General features: G+C 40.9%; 1 protein-coding gene across 1 annotated transcript; it reads left to right on the forward strand.

Moving 5' to 3' along the window:
* Positions 1 to 736: 736 nt before the first annotated feature.
* On the forward strand, positions 737 to 15,265 carry LOC141510906 (uncharacterized). The gene is made up of 5 exons (XM_074220303.1): positions 737 to 8,303; positions 8,992 to 9,118; positions 9,622 to 9,717; positions 10,963 to 11,054; positions 12,172 to 15,265. The coding sequence occupies exons 1-5, from the start codon at positions 8,271 to 8,273 to the stop codon at positions 15,172 to 15,174; spliced, it is 3,351 nt and encodes a 1,116-aa protein (XP_074076404.1). The 5' UTR covers positions 737 to 8,270; the 3' UTR covers positions 15,175 to 15,265.
* Positions 15,266 to 23,208: the final 7,943 nt, after the last annotated feature.

Genomic DNA, 23,208 nt, shown 5'->3' on the forward strand with positions numbered 1-23,208 from the left:
GGACCTCATGCGCATGCGCGCTGCTGAAGGCTCTTGAGTGGCGTGGCGGGTGAGTGGGTGCGCGTGGACCCAGCGTCCGCCCCTCCCCCGCCCAGGGCGGCCGGGCCCCCGCATGCAGCCCCCGGGCCGCCCCGTGGGGGTCTCCCGGGGACAGTCACCCCCGACCCTCACCGCCCCCTGACGTCGGACCCGGGAGGCAGCGCCGGCGGGAAAGCGGGGTCCGAGAAGGAGCGGCCGCGGCCGGGCCGGACCGAGACCACGGGCCTGGGGCCGGGCCGAGCCGAGCCGAGACCACGGGCCTGGGGCCGGGCCGAGCCGAGCCGAGACCACGGGTCTGGGGCCGGGCCGGGCCGAGCCGAGACCACGGGCCTGGGGCCGGGCCGGGCCGAGCCGAGACCACGGGCCTGGGGCCGGGCCGGGCCGAGCCGAGACCACGGGCCTGGGGCCGAGCCGGGCCGGGCCGAGCCGAGCCGAGACCACGGGCCTGGGGCCGGGCCGGGCCGAGCCGAGACCACGGGCCTGGGGCCGGGCCGGGCCGAGCCGAGACCACGGGCCTGGGGCCGGGCCGGGCCGGGCCGAGCCGAGCCGAGACCACGGGCCTGGGGCCGGGCCGGGCCGGGCCGAGCCGGGCCGAGACCACGGGCCTGGGGCCGGGCCGGGCCGAGCCGAGACCACGGGCCTGGGGCCGAGCCGGGCCGGGCCGAGACCACGGGCCTGGGGCCGAGCCGGGCCGGACCGAGACCACGGGCCTGGGGCCGGGCCGGGCCGCGAGCACCCGAGGGAGGGGAGCCGGCCAAGCACGTGCCGGGCACGTGGAGGAAGGCTGCACCCCCAGATGCCGGGCCGCCGGGGAATGTTCCAGAAGCTTGGCCCATGGATAGAAAAGCCTGCGCCCCTTTCCCTAATGCTGGCATCAGAAACGGCAGCACGCAGTGGGATAAGAGACAGAAATTAGGGGCGTAAAGGTAGACAGGAGGGAAACACAATCGCTTCGGATTAACGTTGTGGTCTTGGGAAAATCTTGTGAGAGCGGCTGAGAGGCGCCAGCACAAATCCACAGAAAATCAAAGGCCTTTTTATGTGATGATAAAGTCCCGGAGGCAGAGTGATGCTAAATAGATGTACAACTAGAACGACCAAGGGCTCCTTAGAGAAAGAAAGAACAATTTAATATAGTTAGAGGACTCGTGACATGCCACAGGCCTATAATAAAAATGGTAGCCACCTGACTTCATAATGTTTTTAGTGCTTAATAAGCTAGTTGGCTAAAAAAGCTATTTTACAGAACTAAATAAACAATTCATTTGGAAGACCAAAAGATCTAGGCTTTCAAAGGAAATAAAAGAATGAAGGAGAGCCAGTCGGCAGATCTCAAGCAGCAATAATCAAAACCATTTGGTGCTGGTTAAAAATAGAAGAATATCAGAACAGATGGAAAGGATGAATCAGAAATAATTTAACTCACCCCATCAAACACCAAAAGAACTCCCTAAGCACTAAACAATTGGAAGGAAAAGGAGTTTAGCGGTTTACAGAAGGTCAAAATATGAATTCTTAACCAAACAAGGGACAGAATTAATTGAAACATAAAATAGGTAATTTAGATCAGGGCTTTTACAATTTTTGGGGGGTTTTGTTTTTTTTTTTAAGGCAGATGGGGTTAAGTGGCTTGCCCAAGGCCCCAGGGCTAGGTAATTATTAAGTGTCTGAGATTTGAACCTAGGTACTCCTGACTCCAGGGCCAGTGCTTTATCCACTGCGCCACCTAGCCACCCCTTAGTGAGGATTTAATATCCAAGATATCCGTTCAGAAAAGAATATAACCAAAGAATTCTTGAATTCTTAAGAATCACGAACTACAGACATTCATTTGAAAGAAGTCTCTAAATCAGTAGTAAATAGGAGGGATGCAAATCAATACCCCTCACATTCTACAAATTGGCCAAGGTGATAAAAGATGAGAATAGTTAACGTTGGAGGAACTGTAGTAAGATAGAAACTGTAATTGTTGATGGAGTTGTGAGTTGGCCCAACCGTTCTGGAGAGCAATTTGGAACAAAGGGGTAAAAGAGTGATTGACATGCCTCTTTAAGGTTCATATAGAACAAAATATCGCAGTGCTGTAGACAAATGCTTACTAGTTGAGGAAGAACTGTCATGACACACGAGTGTAATGGAATATCATGCTATCAGAAACATATGTGAAGCATGGAGATGTCAACTGACCCAGAGAGACATAAGCAGAGCCAGGGAAACTATAGACACACCCAACCCAAAGATAAATTAGGAGCTGACACCTCTCCCAACTTACCCTGTTTTTTGTGGGGCACTGACTATAATAATCGATTTTTAAAAATGCATCTATTAGTTTTGCTAAAAAAACATCATTTTCTCCTTTAAAAAAACTATACTTTGTCAGGCAGCTGGGTGGTACAGTGGATAGAGCACCAGTCCTGGAATTAGGAGGACAAATTCAATCTCAGATACTTCATAATTGCTTAACTGTGTGACTTTGGGCAAGTCACTTAACCCCATTGCCTTTCCAAAAAAAACATTCTTTGTTGTAATGGTTCCCTGGGAGCTGGGAGGAGGCACAATATCAAAAATCTAGATGATCTAAAAAGATACCAAGAATCTATTAAAAGCACCCCTATCCTATTCATGATTATAAAAGGAATTTCCTTTCTGCTCCTCTAGTGTCTTTATGATCTCTCCTTTATATTTAGGCCATGTTCCTTGGAAGCTTGTAGGGATGTGTGATGTGATAGAGGCTGGCCCCCACCTGCCCTTTGTTTGCCTAGAAGGAGGTATTGTTGGCTTGAATCAATACTGTGCTATTAAGTTCAGTGGCTTCCAGATATGTGTATAGAATTTGTTGCTTGGATCAGATTTTTCACATCTTTAGCCAATGCTAACATGTTGGGATGATTATTGCTTTATTGTATATTTTAAGATTTTTCATCTTTTCTCTTGAGGTTCTCCAGGTGAATTCTGTTTTTTTTTTCTACTCCTATAAAGTAACCCTTTGATTTTTTTGAGTGGCATGACACAGAATCTGTACATTAATTTTGGTAGTGTTGCCATTACTGTATTGGCCCTGCAGTTATTTAGCAGTTAATATCTGCTAAATTCTTTGTCTTCCTTTATTTCTGGGACAAGGCTGTTATTTTTCTATAATTTCTCTGGTATCTTGGTAGATGGACTACAAGGCATCATGGGTTCTGTTGCTACTGTGAAGAGGATTTCTTTTTCAATGTCTTTGAGTTGGATTTGCTTGACAATACAACCTGTTTTATTAGAAAGCATCTTGCTATTCAAAATTTCACAGTAAAAACCATAGGATTAATGGGAAAATCATAAGTAAACACCTTTGAGGCCCTAAGTTGCTTGTTCCTGGGGCTGCATGTTGGGACAGACCAGAACTTCAGGCCCAGGGACCAGAGTAAAGCTCATGGAAGAGAGGAGAGGAACCAGAACTTATGTGGCACCTACTGTGTCTTCCAGGCACTGCCCAAAGGCTTCACCAGCCCCTCTTCTTCCCTGTCCAAGAAGACAAAGACCCAAAGCTGGTCCTTGGGTGGGGGGGGCCAGCTTGTAAGTGAATTTTTGTCCAGGAGGCACTTTTCTCTCTTCTCACTGTCCTCCAGGAAGACATTGCCTAGAAGCAAACTTTTAAGTTATGATGGATCATACTGGAACAAATTCACAATTTCAAAACAGATTACCGCAGAACTGTCATAATACAGAAAAATAGATGGCTTTATGGTTTAGTTGCATACAGGTTTGTCATTTTTGAGTTGAATCTGGAATTCTTTAAGCCATTGTATCATTTGCAAAAAGTGATCAATTAATTTTCTCAGTGTCTTTTTCTTATTGCTATCATTAATCATTTCAGTAACTTTTTCAAATAATGGGGGTGATTAGATATTCCTACTTTATTGCCTGTCTCTTTTGAAAGACCCTTTCCATTTCTCTAGTGTAGATAATGATAGTTTCTGTTGACCATGTTAAGGAAACATCTGTTTTTCCCCATTTCTTTCTAGTATTTCCTTTGTAAAATGGTGTTTTATTTTGCCTTAAAGCCTTTTCTGCATCTATAGATATAGTCGTGTGATTTTGTTTTTGTTATTGTGGTGCAGTAGATAGAACACTAGATCTGGAGTCATCTTCCTTAGTTCAAATCTGACCTCAGACACTTCTAGCTGTGTGATCCTGGGCAAATCACTTCACCCTACTTGCCTCAGTTTCCTCATGTGTCAAATGAATTGAAAAAGAAAATGACAAATCACTCCAGGATCTTTTCCAAGAAAGCCCCAAATGGGGTCATGAAGAGTCAGACAAAACTGACACAACTGAACTGAAGTACTGGACCAACTTTGCATTCCTGATCTAAACCCCAGGTGATCACGGTGAATGATCTTTCTTAACTAGTTCTGTAACATCTCTGCTGATATTTTATTCAATATTTGTTAGAGATGTTGGTTGATGGTTTTCTTTCTCTGTCTTATTCATAATAATTAGCATTTACATAGCGCTATAAGATTTTCAAAATTACTTACAGCCATTTCTAATTGTTTTTTCACAACAACCTTGGGAGGTATTAAAACCAAGGCAGACAGAAGTCTGTCAACACAGATTGAAAGTATTTGTGGCTTCATTTGAACTTGGGTCTTCCTGACTTCGCTCCATCCATAATCCTACCCACCAGCTTTTTTTCAGAATTAGGCATCAAAACTATATTTGTCTCATGAAAGAAGTCTAGTAGAAACTGTCTCTGCCTATTTTTACATGCAAATATGAATATGAAATTGGAACCTATTGCTCTTTAAATGATAGAATCCTCATAAAAGCATCTGGTGCAAGGGAGTTTTTCTTTGCAAGTTCATAACTCTCTTTCAGAGGTTGAGTTAGTCATCTAATTTTTGTTTCGCTAACCCTGGGTTTTAGATATTTTTATAAATAGTCATGTATTATTGCTTACTATGTAAGTTGAAAGTTTTTGGACAAAGTAGTTTCTAAGGATTTTTTTATTTTCTTTAGATCTCTTGTGAGTTCCCCCCCCAACTTTTTTCTTCTCCTTAAAGTTAGATAAACATTTTCTTTGAGTTTTTTGATTTGTCTGTTAAATTCTGCACCCTTAGTTCATAGATCTGTCTTTTCTTTCTTATTGTTGAAAGCTTTTAGAAATATAAATGTCCCTCCAAGGACTGGTCTATCCATGTCCCAAAAGTTTTGGCATTTGGCTCATTGTGATTGACTTTTTTTTTTTTATGGGTGAGGCAACTGGAGATAACTCAAGGTCATACAACTAGTACATGTCTGAGTCTGGTTTTGATCTCAGATCCTACTGATTCCATGGCCAGTGCTTTCTCCACTATATGATCTTAACTGTCCTGCTCATTATTATTTTTGTTGGAGATATCTATGATTTGATCTTTGACTCACCAATTCTTTTTTTTTTAATTTTTTTTATCTAAGACAGTAGGATTAAATGACTTGCCCAAGGTCACACAGCTAGGCAATTATTAAATGTTTAAGGGTGGACTTGAACTCAGGTCAGGTCCTCCTGACTCCAGGGCTGGTGCTCTCTCCACTGTGTTACCTAGCTACCCCATGACTCATCAATTCTTTGACCTACCAGTTCTTTAAATTATCTAGTCTGCTTTTAAATTTGAATCTTTAATAGAATTTTATTCATTGTATGTATTCATTAAGAAATGGATATGTTTAATATTTCTGCTTTTCTGCATTTACTTATTAGGTTTTTTTTTACCCAAGTCAATTTTAGTAATGGTTCATAAACAGCTGAGAAATTTGTTTACTTCCTTCTAGTCTTATTACGTAAGAGCTATTATTTCTACCTTTTCCAAATGTTCTTTTCAGATCGTTCTTTCTTGTTTATCATTTTATTTGTTTTATTTCCTTCTCAAAAGGATATTTTGAGTACCCCAGACATTATGGTGTTGCTATTTATTCATTCTTGTCTATCCTTCATTGAGTATAATGTATTTCTGCACCAGATTATGTGTTTGCGTGTTCAGCCCATCTCTGCTCAGGTTATGTAAGAGTAATGTCCATGAGAAGCCCTTGATCCTTACCCTACTTTTCATATTTGTACTCTTCTCAACTTGTAGACTCTTTTTTCGAGAAAGAGCAAGTTCCTTCACCTTCATTTTTTTCTTAGAATGTTCCTGTTAAAAGTGTTAACATGGAACTCCAGGTCCATTTCTGTTTTTATTCCCATTATGGCCCTATATGGCTTCTCATGGACATTTCTCTTATCTTAGTTGAGCAGAGGTGGGTTGAACACATACATCATTATGATCATCTATCTAACTCCTTACCATTGATAAATGAGTTTACCTGAATGGGTTTCCTCTATCACCTATCTTTGTCTTTTAGAGAATCTGTCCAACTCTGATCTTTTTATCAGAAATATTTTTTTCTCCCTGTTCTACAAATAGAATGGAGTATTGTCTACATGCTTATCCTGTTGAAGTAAACTCCTCTTTGGAGGGCAAGTAATTCTTGGTTGTAAGTCTTTAGCCTCTTGGAATAGCATATGCTTCAGAATGTTCTCTACTTTTTAGTAGTTGCACCATCTTCCTGAGTGACTGTGGTGATGGTTTCTGTGGTATTGGACTCTATTTCTGCCTGCTTGTTGTATTTTTTTTTTCCTCTTTGACCTGGAAGCTCTGAATTTTGACCATGATATTTCTAGGAGTTTTCTATGTGACTTTTCTTTCAGGAGGTAACTAGTGGATTCTTTCTGTTTTTACTTTGCTCTCTGTTGATCTGGGAAATTTTCATGTATAATTTCTTGAAGTACAATAAGATTTTTGTTTGGTTGTAGTTTCAGGGAGTCCAACAATCCAAGTTACCCATTTTCCAAGTCATTTGTTTCTGATATCCCTGTTTGGGAAAGATCTTTTATCTTCTGTTTTAAGCCAATTATTCTTCATTTTTTTCTCCTCCAGAGTACTTTCTTCAGTTCTAATTTCATTTTTTAAAAAAAATCTCGTTTCATTTCTTGAAGCCTTTCTTGTAGTCTTTCTGGTCCCACTGATCTGGTCACACCGAGCCTTTCTTCATACTTGTTATAAAGGTGCTCAGTTCCTCCACATCCTGTGGGCTCAGTACTCTCTTCTCTTTCCTCATCTCTCCAGCCTTAGTCTCTAGTCTGGAACTTGAGGTGTGGGTCAGATGACTTCATCCTGTTTTCTTGAATGGGCTGAGCAGGTCTTCTTTTATCCTGGCTTCTCTGTGGTCTGGGGGCTGAACTTCTGTTGTCCTGGGGCTGTGAGGATGTAGAGGTCCCACCTGCTACAGGAATCCCTGACTTCTGGCTCCTAGCAAGTATCTTTGAAGGACACTAAAGGGGCTTTACTACCTTGTTATTGTCCTGGCCCTGTCTTTTGTTGTGTCTCCAACCCTGGTGACTTGGGCACTACACTGCCCATCTACCCATCTCTGACCACATCTTTGATCCTCGTGGCCTGGACTCTGCACTAGCCATCTCTGGCCATGTCTCTGACCCAGGCCTCTTGGGTGCTGTATGTGGCTTCTGCCTCCCCTAGCTTGTCTCTTCCTTCAATCCCCTGCAGATGTCTGCAGGCTTCCTGTGCAGTCTAGAACTGGCAGGAGGAACTTTTAGTCATTTTTCTTTGGCTTTCTTCAGTGTTTAGGGATGTCAAGTTGGCACCTGTGTGGACTATGGAAAGTAGGAGGCTGGAAGTAGGGAGACCAGGAATGAGTGGCATCTTAGCTATTAATATCATTGGCTTCTTATGGCCAGGATCAAGCCCTGGGCCCAAAAGTCAAGAGGAATGAGTTCAAATCCAGCCTCAGATATGCACTAGTCCTGTGATTCTGGGCAGGTCTTTTTCCCTCTGTCTGCTTCAGTTTCTTCAGCTGTAAAGGCATTTTCCACCCAGGTGTGATCATCAGATGAGGTGATTTTGTAAAGTTCTTATCACCATGCAAGACATACAGTAGGTGCTGCATAAATGATTGTTCCCTGATTAGTAAGTGTCAAGGCTCTTCAGAGCTTCCTTTGACCTTTCCCTTTCATATGGACACCCTTTTAAAGGTCCTCAATCCTGCAGAGCCCTAGGTAGCAATCCCCCCAAATGTTGTGAGGGGTATTTCCCCTGGTACCCTGATGCCCTTTTCTTGATATCTGGGGTGATTTATCCTTTACCCTGAAGCTCTGCCCTCCAAAGACTGCCCTTCCCTGGGATCAGCAGGAAGAAGAGAAGGAGGAAGAAGAAATGTCTCCCAAGCTCCTGACTTCTGGCTACCAGGTGAGTTCTCATTTCTTCTTCTCATGAAGTCTCCAGGTATGGAAACCTTTGCTTCTGCATCAGTTGTGTCTGCTCCTGCCAATTCCATTTTGACATTTGAGCCTTCTTCATGGTTCTTCCTGTGGCTGGCTCAACATCAGAGGCCAACAGAACCTACCCATGTCAGAACCAAGCTCTCGGGTTGGTTCTTGAGGTCTTACAGATGGGCTTCCTTGTGAGTTGGTGGAATTCAGATGCCCCCAGGAGTCAGTGATACAAGAGGGCATGGACAGGAGGGAGCTCCCATCCGAGATCCTGAGTTCCAGGGCCCCTGGGGGGTTGTGTGTGTTCAGTTGTGTCTGATTCTCTGTGACCCCATTGGAGGTTTTCTTGGGAGAGCTACTCTTGGGGTTTACCAGTTCCTTCTCCAGTCCATTTTAGAGATGAGGGAGCTGAGATAAATGGGGTGAAGTGACTTGCCCAAGGTCACACAGCTAGTGAGTTTCCAGAGCCAGGTTTGAACTCAAGAAGAGCAGTCTTCCCATCTCCAGGCCTGATGGTCTAAGCACTGCACCCCCTAACTGCCAAGGGTATTATCAGTTTGTTTGAGAGAGCTCAGAAATGGAGAACTTCTCTTCATGCTCTCTCCTGTTATTTCTGTGATCCCTCCATGAGGCCTGGGTCAGAAGAGATGTGTTTGATGTTTCAGGAATCGGTGACATTCAAGGATGTGTCTGTGGACTTCACCCAAGATGAGTGGAGCCACCTGGACTCTGCCCAGAGGGCCCTGTACCGGGAGGTGATGCTGGAGAACTTTGAGAACCTTGTCTCCCTGGGTAAGGATGCCCCTCTCTCCCTTGAGTCGGGCTCTGATCCTGGGCTGCTTCTTCTCCTCATGGGCAGACACCAGCAGGTGACATATGAACTGTCTTCTGCAGTCAGGGGAAGGAGGGGGTCAAGCTCTTCTATGAGGGAAGATCCTGGAAGCTGTTTGTGCTCTCTGTGCCTGAGCAAAAGGACTTGGCCTTTTGAGGGTGGGTGTGCTGCCCCTTCATTGCCCTGGCTCACCCAGGTCTCTGTCTCTCCGGGTGAAAGCAGTTTGCTCAATCCCTGGGCCTATGTGACCTGAAGACACGAGAAGATCCTCTACTCTTGGCAGAGAGGGAGGCTGGTAAATCAGAGTCTCAATCAGGTCTGGGCTCCATCCCCAAATGGTGGTTGAGTCCTGTCCTCTGGGTTTTCTCAGCATGGCCTCTTTTCCCTGGGGAGAAAGGGACCAAGATAATATTGTGAGATAACTTTTTCCTCTCCAGAACTTCATTTCTTTCCATTTAATCAGGGTTTCCAGTTTTGAAGCCAGATGTGATCTCCCAATTGGAGAGAGGAGAAACTCTATGGATGCTTGAGGGAGTGGACCTAAGAGACCCTGATCCCGGTGAGTGACAGATGGGTGGGCAGATTGGAGTCATGGGCCATCTCTTTGTATTTTTGGTCATCATCCATATAGTGCTTGATTCTTGGTCATATTATTAAAGATTTGGTGAGTGAATATCTGGAAAAGAAAGGAATGATCCCCAAGAACTCACATTCTTTCATCAAGAACAGACCCTGCCATACACTGGTGGACTTGGTCTTGGTTGCTTGGCTTTACTGAACTGCTTTCTTTCCTCTTTTTTAAAAAAAAAATCTCATCATAAGAATTTATAGCTCCTTGGGTAGGAGAGGTGAAAAATGGACTCAGAAATGAGGTGATTTTAGAGAAAGATCCGTAGAGATTTTATGTAAAAGGTCATGTCAACCTAACCTTACTTCCTTTTTTGTCAGGGTTACTCTCCTTGAACCAAGAAATGTTATAGTTACAATTCACTTTTGCATTTTAGCAAAAGCATTTAATAAAAGTCTCCCTTGTTATTCTTGTGGAAAACATTTGAAACATAATATCTGGGGTGATACTATTAGGGAGACATGAAAGAGGAGTCAGGAAGTGCTCATTGACTTGAATTCATCAGATTGCAATGTCCAGCTCTCAGCTCTCTCCAGCATAATGCTCCCAGGCATCTGTGCATGGCCCTGATAGTTGACCATAGAATCTTAGATCTGGACCTGAAAGGGTCCTTTGAGGTCATACAGTCTTTCTCATTTAAAAGATGAAGATACTGAGACAGAGAGGTTAAGTGACTTGCTCAGTTAGGTACTAGTAAATGTCTTGGGTAAGATTTGAGTTCAAGTCTTCTTGACTCTTACATCTAATGTTTTATATGCTATACTAAACTGCTGTTCCCTAATGATAATTATAAGAGCTTTAAAAATTTTTATAGTGATAACTTTTATTTTCATATCAACTTCATTTCCCAATATATCACCTCCTCCCTACCCACCCACTCCCAGCTCCATCCTTTATGGCAAAAAAATAAAAATTAAAAGGTAAAGGGAGAAAAAAAAATCAATTCCTAAAATTTAACAATACATCTCATTAGTGCTATCAGTATCATTGAATATAATTTATTTAGGTCTTGCATATGTACTGCATTATGACCTCCTCCACTGTCTTTAGATGTGTTTTTCCTTCATCATATTTAGTCTTCATTTTTGTTGGAAAAAACAGACTTTCATATTTAACATTAAGTAGTTTTCTTTTTCCTAACACAGATAGCAGCGATTATTGACTTTGTTTTTTCAGATTCTTTTCATAAGGAAATATTTGAAACCAAAGACTCAGCTCAAGAACAGGACATTCTCATGAGAAAACTGGTGAAGGAAAGACTGCAAAAGGTTGTTTTCTGGGTTGCCAATATAGAAGAAACTGGGAAATATGCTACCAGTGTAGAAAAGAAAAAAGGAATTTGGGAGAGACGGGCTGGGTCTGTACTATTCCTTTCTAGTAGCGATATCCATAAGAAGAGTGCTTCTGATTATAAGACATTTGGAAGAAGTTTCCAAGTAAATAAGTACATAAATAGCATGTGTTTGAAGAGAACATCACATAGGATTGAGAGAGGCTAGAACACCCTTTACTAAGGCAGTAAATGAAGGAATCTAATCAGACATTCTTCAGAACTTAATTTCATATTTATATGCTAGAGGATGGGTGTATGGATGTAATGAAGGGGGAAAAGACCTTCATCAAGCAAATATCCCTTCTTTACCAGGGCAACTAGGTGGCACAGTGGATGGAGTACTGGTCTTGGAGTCAGGAGGTTGGAATTTTGAATCCAACTTCAGATATATGACACTTAGTAGCTGTGTGACCTTGGGCAAATCATTTCATCCTGATTACCTCACATTCAGGGCCATCTCCAGGCATCCTGATCTATATCTGACCACTGGCTCTGGAGGAGAAATTGAGCTTTGTGACTTAGCACAGCCCCTCCCACTCAAATCCAGTTCATGTGCTTGTCATGGCCTCATACTCCTGATGTCAAGTACAAATATCATCATCATCATCATCCCTTCCTTACTAGCAGTAAGGAGTTAGCAAGATTTGAGTTTAAATCCAACCTCAGACACTTATTAGCTATATGACTTTGGACAAGTCATTTTTCATCTGCCTCAATTTCTCATTGTAATGTGGGCATAATTATAGCCCTTAGCTCCCCAGGAGTTACAAAGATCAAATAAAATAATGCTTGTCACGAGCTTTGCAAACTTTAAATGCTATGTAAATGCTAGCCATTCTTATTAGTGAAGTTTTTTGGATAGAAACTCCGTGTATTAATGAATACCTACCAGTAATGAGCTCACCTTGGACACAGAAGTCTTTTAATGAATTTTGGAAAATTCATCCAAAGCTTTTGACTTCTACTGCTAGAAAATCCATTCCAAAGAGACACTCTTTGAATGTGATAAATGTGAGAAAGCCTGAACTAATAATTCTTGTTTTCTTTTACAGCAAGGAACTCATACAACAGAGAAATCCAATAAATGGAATGAATATGAGAAAGCCTTCAGTCAAAATGCCCTCCTTATGTACCATGAAAGAATTCTTACAGGTGAGAAAGATTTAAGAAACCCTAATGACTGTAAGAGAATTTATGCCCCAAAGAATCTCCATCTTCCTAATGAATATGGGAAAATTTTTGCTCTACATGAAAGAGTTCACTATGCAAAGGAACCCTTTTATTGTAATGAATGTGGCAAAGCCTTTAGATGGAAGTGTAAACTCAGTGCACATCAGAGAATACATACTGGAGAGAAACCCTTTGAATGTAATGAATGTGGAAGAGCTTTCCGTGACAAATCTTACCTTATGCTACATCAGAGAATTCACACTGGAGAGAAACCCTTTGGGTGCAGTGATTGTGGGAAAAACTTTAGCCTTAAGTCTTCACTTATTTTACATCAGAAAATTCACACTGGAAAGAAGGTCTTTGAATGTAGTGAATGCAGGAAAGCCTTACATTATAAGTCTTGCCTTGCTCTCCATCAGAGAATTCACACCAAAGAGAAACCCTTTGAGTGTAATGAATGTGGTAAAGCCTTCATGTGGAAGAGCCAACTTAATGAACACAAGAGAATTCACATTGGAGAGAAACCCTTTGAATCTGATAACTGTATAAAAGCTTTTAGTCCAAGGGAAATCCTTGCTGAATGTGAGAGGATTCATATGGAACAAAAACAATTTGAATGCAGTGAATGTGACAAAGCCTTTAGATGGAAATGTAAACTTATTGCACATCAGAGAATTCATTCTGGAGAAAAACCCTTTGAATGCAACAAATGCAGGAAAACCTTCCGTGAGAAATCTTGCCTTACTCTGCATCAGAGAATTCATACTGGAGAGCAACCTTTTGAATGTGATGAATGTGGAAAAAATTTCAGCCAAAGGTCATCACTTATTTCCCATCTGAGAATTCATACTGGAGAAAAACCCTTTGAATGCAGTGAATGTGGGATAGCCTTTATGTGGAAGAGTCAATTTAATAAACACAAGAAGATTCCAAATGGAAAGAAATCCTTTAAATGTAATGTGTGTAGGAAAGTCTTCCATGACAAATCTCACTATACAGTGCATCAGAGAATTCATATTGGAGAAAAGCCCTTTGAGTGTAGTGAATGTGGGAAACACTTTAACCAAAGGTCATCTCTCATTTCTCATCAGAGGAATCATATTGCAAAGAAGCCCTTTGAATGTAATGAATGTAGGAAAGCCTTCCGTGACAAGTCCCACCTTACTGTACATCAGAGAATTCATACTGGAGAAAAACCCTTTGCATGTAATGATTGTGGGAAAACCTTTAGCCAGAGATCATCACTTAGTTCACATCAGAGGATTCATACTGGAGAGAAACCCTTTGAGTGTAATGAATGTGGGAAAGCTTTTCGGGACAAATCCCATCTTACTGTACATCAGAGAATTCATACTGGAGAGAAACCTTTTGAATGTAAGGAATGTGGGAAAAATTTCAGCTTGAGATCATCACTTAGTTCACACCAGAGAATTCACACTGGAAAAAAACCTTTTGAATGTAATGAATGCTTAAAAGCCTTCAGAGATAAATTTCACCTTATTGAACATCAGAGAATTCATACAGGAGAGAAACCCTTTGAGTGTATTGAATGTGGCAAAACTTTCCACAACAAATATCAGCTTTCTGTACATCAGAGCACTCATACTGGACAAAAACCTTTTGTATGTCTTGAATGTAGGAAAACCTTTATGTCAAAGAGTCAGCTTAATAAACATGAGAGAATTCACACTGGTGAGAAACCCTTTGAATGTGATAACTGTGGGAAAGCCTTCACCCGAAAGGACCACCTTGCTGAACATCAGAGGATTCATACTGGGGAAAAACCCTTTGAGTGTACTGAATGTGGGAAAAACTTCAGCCAAAGGAAATCACTTACTTTCCATCAGAGAATTCATTCTGGAGAAAAACCATTTGAGTGTACTGAATGTGGTAAAAATTTCAATTATAAGAAGTCCTTTCTTTTCCACCAGAGAACTCATAATGGAGAAAAATCCTTTGGGTGTAATGAATGTCAAAAAAACTTCCACAACAAATCTCAGCTTACTGTACATAAGAGAATTCATACTGGGGACAAATCCTTAGAGTGTAATGAATGTGGAAAATCCTTTCATATCAAATCTCAGCTTGTTGTTCATCAAAGAATTCATACTGGAGAGAAACCCTTTAAGTGTCATGAATGTGAGAAAGCATTCTACAACAAATCTCAACTTACTGTACATCAGAGAATTCACACTGGTGAGAAACCCTTTAAGTGTAATGAATGTGAAAAAGCCTTCTACCATAAATCTCAACTTGTTGTACATCAAAGAACGCATACTGGAGAGAAACCTTTTGAGTGCAATGAATGTGGGAAAGCCTTCTACAACAAATCTCAACTTACTATTCACCAAAGAATTCACACTGGAGAGAAACCCTATGAGTGTAATGAATGTGCGAAAAGCTTTAGTCATAGAAAATCATTTATTTTCCATTTGAGAATCCACTCTGGAGAGAAACCCTATGAATGTAATCAATGTGGAAAAGCTTTCCACAACAAATCTCACCTTACTGTACATCAGAGAATTCATACTGGAGAGAAACCATATGAATGTAATGAATGTGGGAAAAAATTTAGTCTGAGATCATCACTTATTAAGCATCAAAGAATTCACACTGGAGAAAAACCCTTTGAGTGTAATGAATGTGGGAAAAATTTCAGCCGGAGGTCGTCACTGGTTTCCCATCAGAGAACTCATACTGGAGAGAAACCCTTTGAGTGTAGTGAATGTGGAAAAAACTTCAACCAAAGATCATCCCTAGTTTCACATCAGAGAATTCATACTGGAGAGAAACCCTTTGAGTGCAATGAATGTGGGAAAAATTTCACCCGAAGGTCATTACTTAGCAAACACAAAAGCATTCATACAGGAGAGAAATGTAATTAATCTGAAAAATGTAAGAAAGCTTTGCCCTGCAGAATTACTAAATGAGAATTCATGCTGGAGAGTAAACTTGAAACCTTTGAAACATAATTCATGCTTGACTTGTTATCAGAAACCTCATATTTGAGAGAAACTACATAGGACTAACAAATGCAGAAAATCTTTTGGCCAAAAAGGACAGTTGAGTGAATACAGAGAGTATATGGTAAGAAAAATCCTTAAGTTTAATAAACTATAGGAAAATCTTTGGTACTAATGGAACACTTAGGAAGACTCAGAGAATTCATGCAGAAGAAAAAGTTACAAATACAAGAAACAATGGGAAGATCTTCATGGTATATAATTATCTTTTATTTAATATCACAGAGCTCATGCTGGAGATGAACTGAGTGAAGCAAAGTAATAATGATGGGAGCATCCTAAAACATGCCTTTTGTTTAATGCTGGAGAATCAAGATTGTTGACTTGATTACCAACCACACTGTTTTGTTGTGTTTTGAGAGGTATAATAATTTCCTTTGTTTCCCTGAATTCCTTGCAGTTCAGATTGGTTTCCATTATGTGGCAGTAGAATTGCACTGGTCAGTACATCAAATATGATAGTAGTTAAAATCACAGACTATCATCTTAAAAAAAATACCTCATTTTTAACTCTCACTGTCAAGTGACAAGCATTCAGATGCCTAAGAAACTTCAGCCCAAAAGGTGTGTATGTTATTTTTAACAGTCACAAGAACATTGAAGAAAACTGGGAAATACATATATGTATTAAACCTTTCTTCCTCCATTAATTTTCTTATATTTTATAATAAGTTTTATTGATATCTTTTGCTTTTACATGGTGGGTCATTTCACCATAGAGCTTTACTTATAAAAGTCTGACATCCAACAGGACCTTACATAAATTTATACCAGAAGGAATCCTTCTGGGCAAGTTATTAAAATATGTGAATAGGCAGATATATAAAAAGGAAAATGCAAGTTATCCACAGTTTTATGAAACAATATTCAGAATCTATGAATCTAAAAGGTCTGAGATTTTCTTTATTCAACCCTGGATTTGGCAAATATGTTAAAAGTGAAAGAATTTAATGCTGGCATTGTCATGATTAAAAACAGATATGTTTATATACTGTTCCCAAAGTCATTGAATTATTTAAGATTACTAAGAATTGTAGTTAAACTCCTGAAATATTATATTTACTTATTGCAAATGATCTTTTCCTTTCCTCTCAAAAATATTATTGAAAGCTTTTGTACTTCCATTTCCCAATATTTTTCCTTTCCCCTGTCATTTAGCTAACATGCATTTTTCATTTATGATTGGACTGTATCACTAGGACAAAAATAATATTACTTTGATTTACCCAGTTGGTACTTTACCAATGAAAGCAGCAAAGGATTACTTTGTTGCCCCAGACAAAATAATAACCTTCTTTTGGGGGACAATCTAGAATCAGAGAAAATACTGGGAGATAAAATGTAGGAATAGAAACTTAGATCTTCTAGACCTCAAACTATATACCCAAACAGTAGTCCTCAAAACTATTTGGGGCTGATTAAAAATTTAAAAAGCATATATGTGCAATAGACTAGAGAAGCAGGAATCATATATTACAATGAGTAGCTGTTAGTGGGATCAACTAAGTATCTGCCAAGTCAGTCCTTATTACTATGGGTAACAAGGGGACCATAATTTAGCGGTTTTATAATTGCAAATACCTTCCTTTGGTTTTTCTGTTTGCTTCATCCATTCATTCTATATGGTTTTATAATCTTTTCCTCTTACTGCTCCTCCACAAAACAAAAACAAATACCTTAATTGTAAGTATGCACAGTCTAGCAAAACAAATTCCCTGATTGGCCATGCCATCCAACGAATAACTCTCTGCATTCTATGTTCATCCCCTTTGTAGAGTAGGTGAATGTTGTATTTCCTCTTTAGTGTTCTGACATTGTGTTGATCTTTCCTTTATTAATGTAAATATATTGATTTTTTTGCTTGTTGTTATACATTAGTACTCACCTTTGTATATAGCTACATTAATAATTGACTCCTTGCTCTAATATTAGGTTCCTATGAAGATGTTTTCTACTATACACTATCCCACTGTCTAGCAAGCATTCATATAGAGAATCCAAGATAAACCTCTAGAGACAATCCTTTAGCAAAGACCCTGATCTCTCTTTTGATATCCTAATATCCTCATGATATCTGCTGACAAGGGCCAAACCTTTCCAAGATTGCAAGAATTTCCTTGAACACTTGCCCATGCCAGGACCTTATTATTTGCATACCTGGATAGTTTTTTCCCTTGGTAGTTTTTTCTTATACCTCTAAGGCAAGTGAGGTCTTTCACTATCTCTGAAGTTATGATTTGATAGATGTTACTACTTTGGTCCAAAATGTCCCCCTGCACCAGAGTTTACAAATGAGATATTAGCCTCTGTTGTTAACAGACCTTGAGTAGGGATAGGAGAAAATAGAAAAAAAAATTTCAATCTTATGCCCCCTTCTCTCGTTGTCAATTGTATACTCTCAAGACACTTAAACTATGGGGAGGGATAGAAACATTTCACTTCTCTAACAGTCGTTGCCTTAGAAACCCCGAGGAATCAAGGGAAACTAACATGAATTACTGAGGTACCCTTTCATATAAAAAGGGTGAATGCTCAAAAACCATCTTTGGAACTGCTAGGAACCCAACCCTGAATTAATTTATTGTAGATTTGGAGCTTTGCAGCATTCCAGTCTCCTGGAGTCCTTTCTGAGGCTTTAGCTGATTGCAACTGATTTGAATATGTGTGTTTTGTACTTGAGTTCTTCCTTTCCCCCCTCCCTAATGTGGACACCGATTAATAAGTGGGAGAGAGATTTACTGCCAATGTAGAAATGAAAATGAGAACTTACTCTTCATTGTAATGAAAGAATCCTTACAGACCTAGAAAAATAGCATTGATTCAGTAGCCAAGTGAGCAAAAAACCCAGGAACATAAACCACTTTTGGACAGATTTCCTCTAAGAAAACTTTTGGAAAAACTGAAACTCACATTAGCAAAAAATAGATGTGGAGTAACAGATCATTTACCACAATATATTCTAAATGGATACATTAACCTAAGAAAAGTTCATATTAAAAAATTAGAGAATTCATAGTGGAACATAATTCTTAGAAGTCATAAAAAGGGACAATTTTGACCACACAAAATTAAAAAGGTTTAAGCAATGAGCTATGCTATTCAGGGATACACAAGACAGATTATAATGGAGAACTCTGACAAAAAGTGATTCACTGAAAAAGGAAATGGCAAACTAATATCTTTGCCAAGGAAACACCAAGAACAGATTGGTTCAAGCGGTCACGAAGAGTTGGACTTGATCGAACAAGCACAAACAAAATCAGTGTAGCTAGAATAACAAAGTAGTGATTAGGGGCCAGGGAACTCTTTGTATGAAATATTTCTGATTTTAAAGGTTTGATATGAAGTCATGTAGGGAACTAATACAAGTATCTAAGACCAAGGACATTCCACAGTAGATAATGAAAGCGTATACATGAAAACAGTCTTCAAAGATTTAGGTTAATGTAGGGGCAGATTTCCTGATAATTATTAGCCTCAAGTGAAATGGGATGCTTCTGGATAATATGATCCCTTCCCCTTCATGCCAACCATAGGTCTTCACTCACAACTTCAATGATCATTTGTCAGATATAGTGTCTTTTTGGGACCAGGAAACAGTGGATTGGATTGGGCTGGATGTCCTTAGGTGTCCTTCCAGCTCTGCTTTATAGGCAATTTCTGATTTACCATACAAATTAGAACTGGGGTTAGCTGACACATCAATTCATAGACCATTTATGAAGTCCTCAAAATATGCTGACTTTGAGGGCGGCTAGGTATCACAGTGGATAGAGCACTGGCCCTGGAGTCAGGAGTACCTGGGTTCAAATCTGGTCTCAGACACTTAATAATTACCTAGCTGTGTGGGCTTGGGCAATCCACTTAACCCTGTTTGCCTTGCAAAAACCTAAAAAAAACTATGCTGACTTTGAGCATGTAGGGATGAACTTGAAATAGTGTGTGCTCCGGTGTTTACATTTGGGAGGAAATAGTCAATTACAAAGTAATAGGGTGGGGGGCAGCTAGGTGGAGCAGTGGATAGAGCACCAGTCTTGGAGTCAGGAGGACCTGAGTTCAAATTTGACCTCAGACAATTGACATTCACTAGCTGATCTTGGGCAAGTCACTTAACCCCACAAAAACCAAAAGGAATGGAATGGCAATAGCAGCTGGGGGGGCAGCAAGATGGAGCTTGCAGTAGCCTTTTGGGGAACTAGAGATTCTAAGAGGGTGTAGTGATTGAATACACATATCTGGCCTGGGAGGCAAACCCAGAGATAGGGGAAAGAACATTGTAGAAGGGAAAGAGCAAGGGGGATAGGTTGGTTGGAAAAATGGTTATTTAGCCTAAGATAGGATAGAATCCAAGGCCACATGGGAGTTTCCAGTAGGAAGCATCTGAAAAACCCTGGCTTTAGGCCAGTTTCTTGGTACAGTTTGGTCTATGAAAAGCAGGGTCAGTAGCACTCAATTCCTGTCTCTCCATGCAGAAACCATGGATCCTCTACCCTAGGGAGAAGGAATTGGAACAGGAACCCCATCATGTTGTGGAATTGGGACAGGAACCCCATCATGCTGTTAATGCCAGGCATGAGTGTGAAATGAGGCTCCTCTGTTACTAAAGAATTGAGAGCTGAGAGGAATCAGACGAGGACAGTGCAGAATGGGATTCCTGCTTGAGATCATATCACAAGTGGGGCAGCTAAGTGGTACAGTAGATAGAGCACTGGCCCTGGATTCAGGAGGATCTGCATTCAAATCTGACATCAGATACTTAATAATTACCTAGCTGTGTGACCTCAGGCAACTTACTTTACCCCATTGCCTTGCAAAAACCAAAAAGAAAAAAGGAAGTATCTTGAGACACAGGTCAGAAAAGGAAAGTCCGAGGACCAGATCACTTCCAGAATCCAAGAGTTTCATTGCTTAATTTTTTTCCTCCTGGGAAAGGGGGAAATTTTCTTTGTGGGCAGATCCCATTTAGGAGGCTTCCATCTCTTATTCCAAGCCCAAATTATATTGGAAATTTTAGCCTTCAGGAATGCGAAGGCTTCTAAGGCATGTCCCACTTTATAGTGTTTTTACAGTGGCTTAAAGATGCCAGAAGGTCAGACCCTATGTATTAGGTGCTTAGGCCCCTTGGATGGATCTGTTGAATTATGAACCTTGTCATGACAGTGACCAGGCTTAGGGATCCAGTGAGGAAGGAACTGAAGATATCAATTTGCCACCATATAACCTTTACCCTTTAAGTTCACCCTTGGTGTATCCTTCCCTGAGTTATGATAACCTCCCCAACTGTGGATCCATGTCTGTGGCCACCAAGAGGAGGGTCATGTAAGTGGGAAGACTAGATGAAGAATAAAAACTCTGACTCAGGAGGAAGTGTAGAACTATTCCCAGACTGCAGGTGAGTTGGTGTCTGCTTGGTTCAGGGAGAGCATGTATTTTTGGGAAGATCTAACTTCTGTCTAAGATTTAATTAGATACCACTTTTGCTCCCTGAGCAAAAGGTCAAAGACAGGTCAGAATAATCTTTTGAATCAACTTACCTAAACTTGGCACTAGAAGTTGCCCACTATTACTGATACAGAGGTCCAGAGAGATTTTGATAAATGATAATTATATTGAATAGTTTAGGGAAGGGAGGTGATTAGGGGTAGAAGAAGGGTGGGGATATAAAGGGTTATGGTTACCTGGAGACATCAGCAATCTTTTCAAAGAGAAGATAGATGGTCAACCAGGTAAGAGTTCTCTTGGACCTGTATAGTTAGTGAGGGTGTGAAGGGGCTTTAGACTTTCTATTTCTCAACCCCAGCTCCTCTTTCCCATTCTGATTTTATCCTCATCTCAGTTCAAGAATCTTATTCTCAGGGCGGCTAGGTGGTGTAGTGGATAAAGCACCGGCCCTGGAGTCAGGAGTACCTGGGTTCAAATCCGGTCTCAGACACTTAATAATTACCTAGCTGTGTGGCCTTGGGCAAGCCACTTAACCCCATTTGCCTTGCAAAAAAAAATAAAAAAAAAAGAATCTTATTCTCCGGTGATAGGATGGCTAGTACCCCCAGGGAGATGGGAAAGCATGCTATCACCTCTATTATCTTAACTAAAACACTTTTCATTTAGGGATGGAACAACATTCAGGAACTGTTGGGACACTGAGTTCAAAGTTCCTCAATTCCTAACATGTTCCGAAGGTTTAAGAGAGTCTCATGTGTGTTGGAGTGTAGGATGGCCAAATCATGAGGGTCTTGATTCTAATCCAGACTAAGATCCTTTGTCAATCTGCACTGCCAAGCATTCAAACTACTCCAGAGAGCTCAACTCCGATGGGCTGGTTGCATTGTTTGCCAAATATATTGTCATATATGTTATTTATATGGAGAACTCACACAGAAAAATAATCAACATTCTCAAGGTCTCTTTAAAGAACTCTGGGATTGTTTTGGGGACCTGAGAGACACTAGGACAAGACCACGCTGCATAGTGTACCTGCCTCAGCTGCTATGAGCTCTGAGCAAAGCGGAACGGAAGTAGTTTAAGAGAAATGCAAGTTGGACAAATTTAGAAAACCCACCCCGGGTGTTGACATGGACTATTTGTGCTTGCCCTGTGGTAGAGCATTCTGGGTTCATATTGGCTCAATTGATGCATAATTGGATGCATTGGAACTTGACTAACATAGTGATGTCATTTTTGTTCCTCTCTGCAAGTGAAGGACAACAACCAACCAACCATATTCTGCTTTAGTTATGGTTCTTGAATAGAGATTTCAGATATGGATATCCTGGGAAATTGGCAATGCTCCTATGGGCACCTTCTGGATGGGGTATTGCTGAAGATGTACTCCAGGAGAACATCAACGCTTTGCAGTCATAGGCAATTTCATTTTTGTCTTTGTATCCCAAGATGCTTGTTCATTATGGGAAATATATTAATACTTATTAAATTGAATCAGTGGGAAAGGCCAACTCTTGGAATTTCTCCCTCTTCCAAAACAAGTTCATCAAAAGCAAGATGTATCAGAAGTTAGTGCTTCCCAACTTGACCTATTGGACAATCTGTGGCCTTCCATAGAAAAATCTGGCTTCTGTGACCTGCCCTAGTATTGATGTCTCTTGTAGAGTGAATGATGTTGCTGCATCAGGTGGCAAAGCAAGTTATGGTAGTGGGGATTCCAGTTTGGTTTGGATGCAGTAATGACCGCTTTGGAACAAGTGAGTCTCCCTAGTGCCATAGGAACAGCAGGACCATGGGTTCCCAAAAGGAGAGGAATGGTGTGGTGTGGTGTGGTGTAGTGGGAATGACTTTGCCTTGCTTCCCTATACCTGTGCATCCCAATAGTCCCACTGGGTCCATATTGCCTGGGAAGGACAACACAACTCTTTCACCCTGTTGCTAAGAGTATATATTTCCCTCAGCCCTCTACTACGACTTGCTTCACTGGGACAAGGCATCTTCTTTGCTACCTCAAGTAAGTACTTGAGGCTCAGATTATAAAGGAAGAAACAGGCCCAGAAGGGTTGTGATATGCATACGGTCACACAACGTTGAGCTGAGATTGGATCCTGGGTCCTCTGATGCCATCTCCTTATATTGATGACATGTTAATTTTCATCGTCAAAAACCATTATATTTAAGGTCCTGGGTAGCCTGCAAAGTCCCAGCCATAGCCATGAAGTTTGGATTGGGGCAATAACCAATTCAGATAAGAAACCACAAGTAGCCCTACTGAGAAAGAAGCCCAGTGCTAGGCTTGCAGGATTGGAGTTTTGGAAATAACATGGTTCTATCCTCCACAATCTAGATCAGTGGTGTTCAAACTCAAATAGAAGTGGGAGCCACTAATATGCACATCCCCCTAATTTGTATGTAAAGATGCTCACTGCCTACATGTTGACTTAGGTATTAAAT

Source organism: Macrotis lagotis, chromosome 1, assembly GCF_037893015.1.
Source record: "Macrotis lagotis isolate mMagLag1 chromosome 1, bilby.v1.9.chrom.fasta, whole genome shotgun sequence".
NCBI lineage: Eukaryota > Metazoa > Chordata > Mammalia > Peramelemorphia > Peramelidae > Macrotis > Macrotis lagotis.

Excerpts from the sequence above, each read along its gene's own strand:
- LOC141510906 (XM_074220303.1), top strand. The coding sequence starts at position 8,271 with ATGTCTCCCAAGCTCCTGACTTCTGGCTACCAG. Across the intron at positions 8,304-8,991 it reads TCCTGACTTCTGGCTACCAG|GAATCGGTGACATTCAAGGA; the intron begins GTGAGTTCTCAT and ends TTGATGTTTCAG. Across the intron at positions 9,718-10,962 it reads CCTAAGAGACCCTGATCCCG|ATTCTTTTCATAAGGAAATA; the intron begins GTGAGTGACAGA and ends TTGTTTTTTCAG.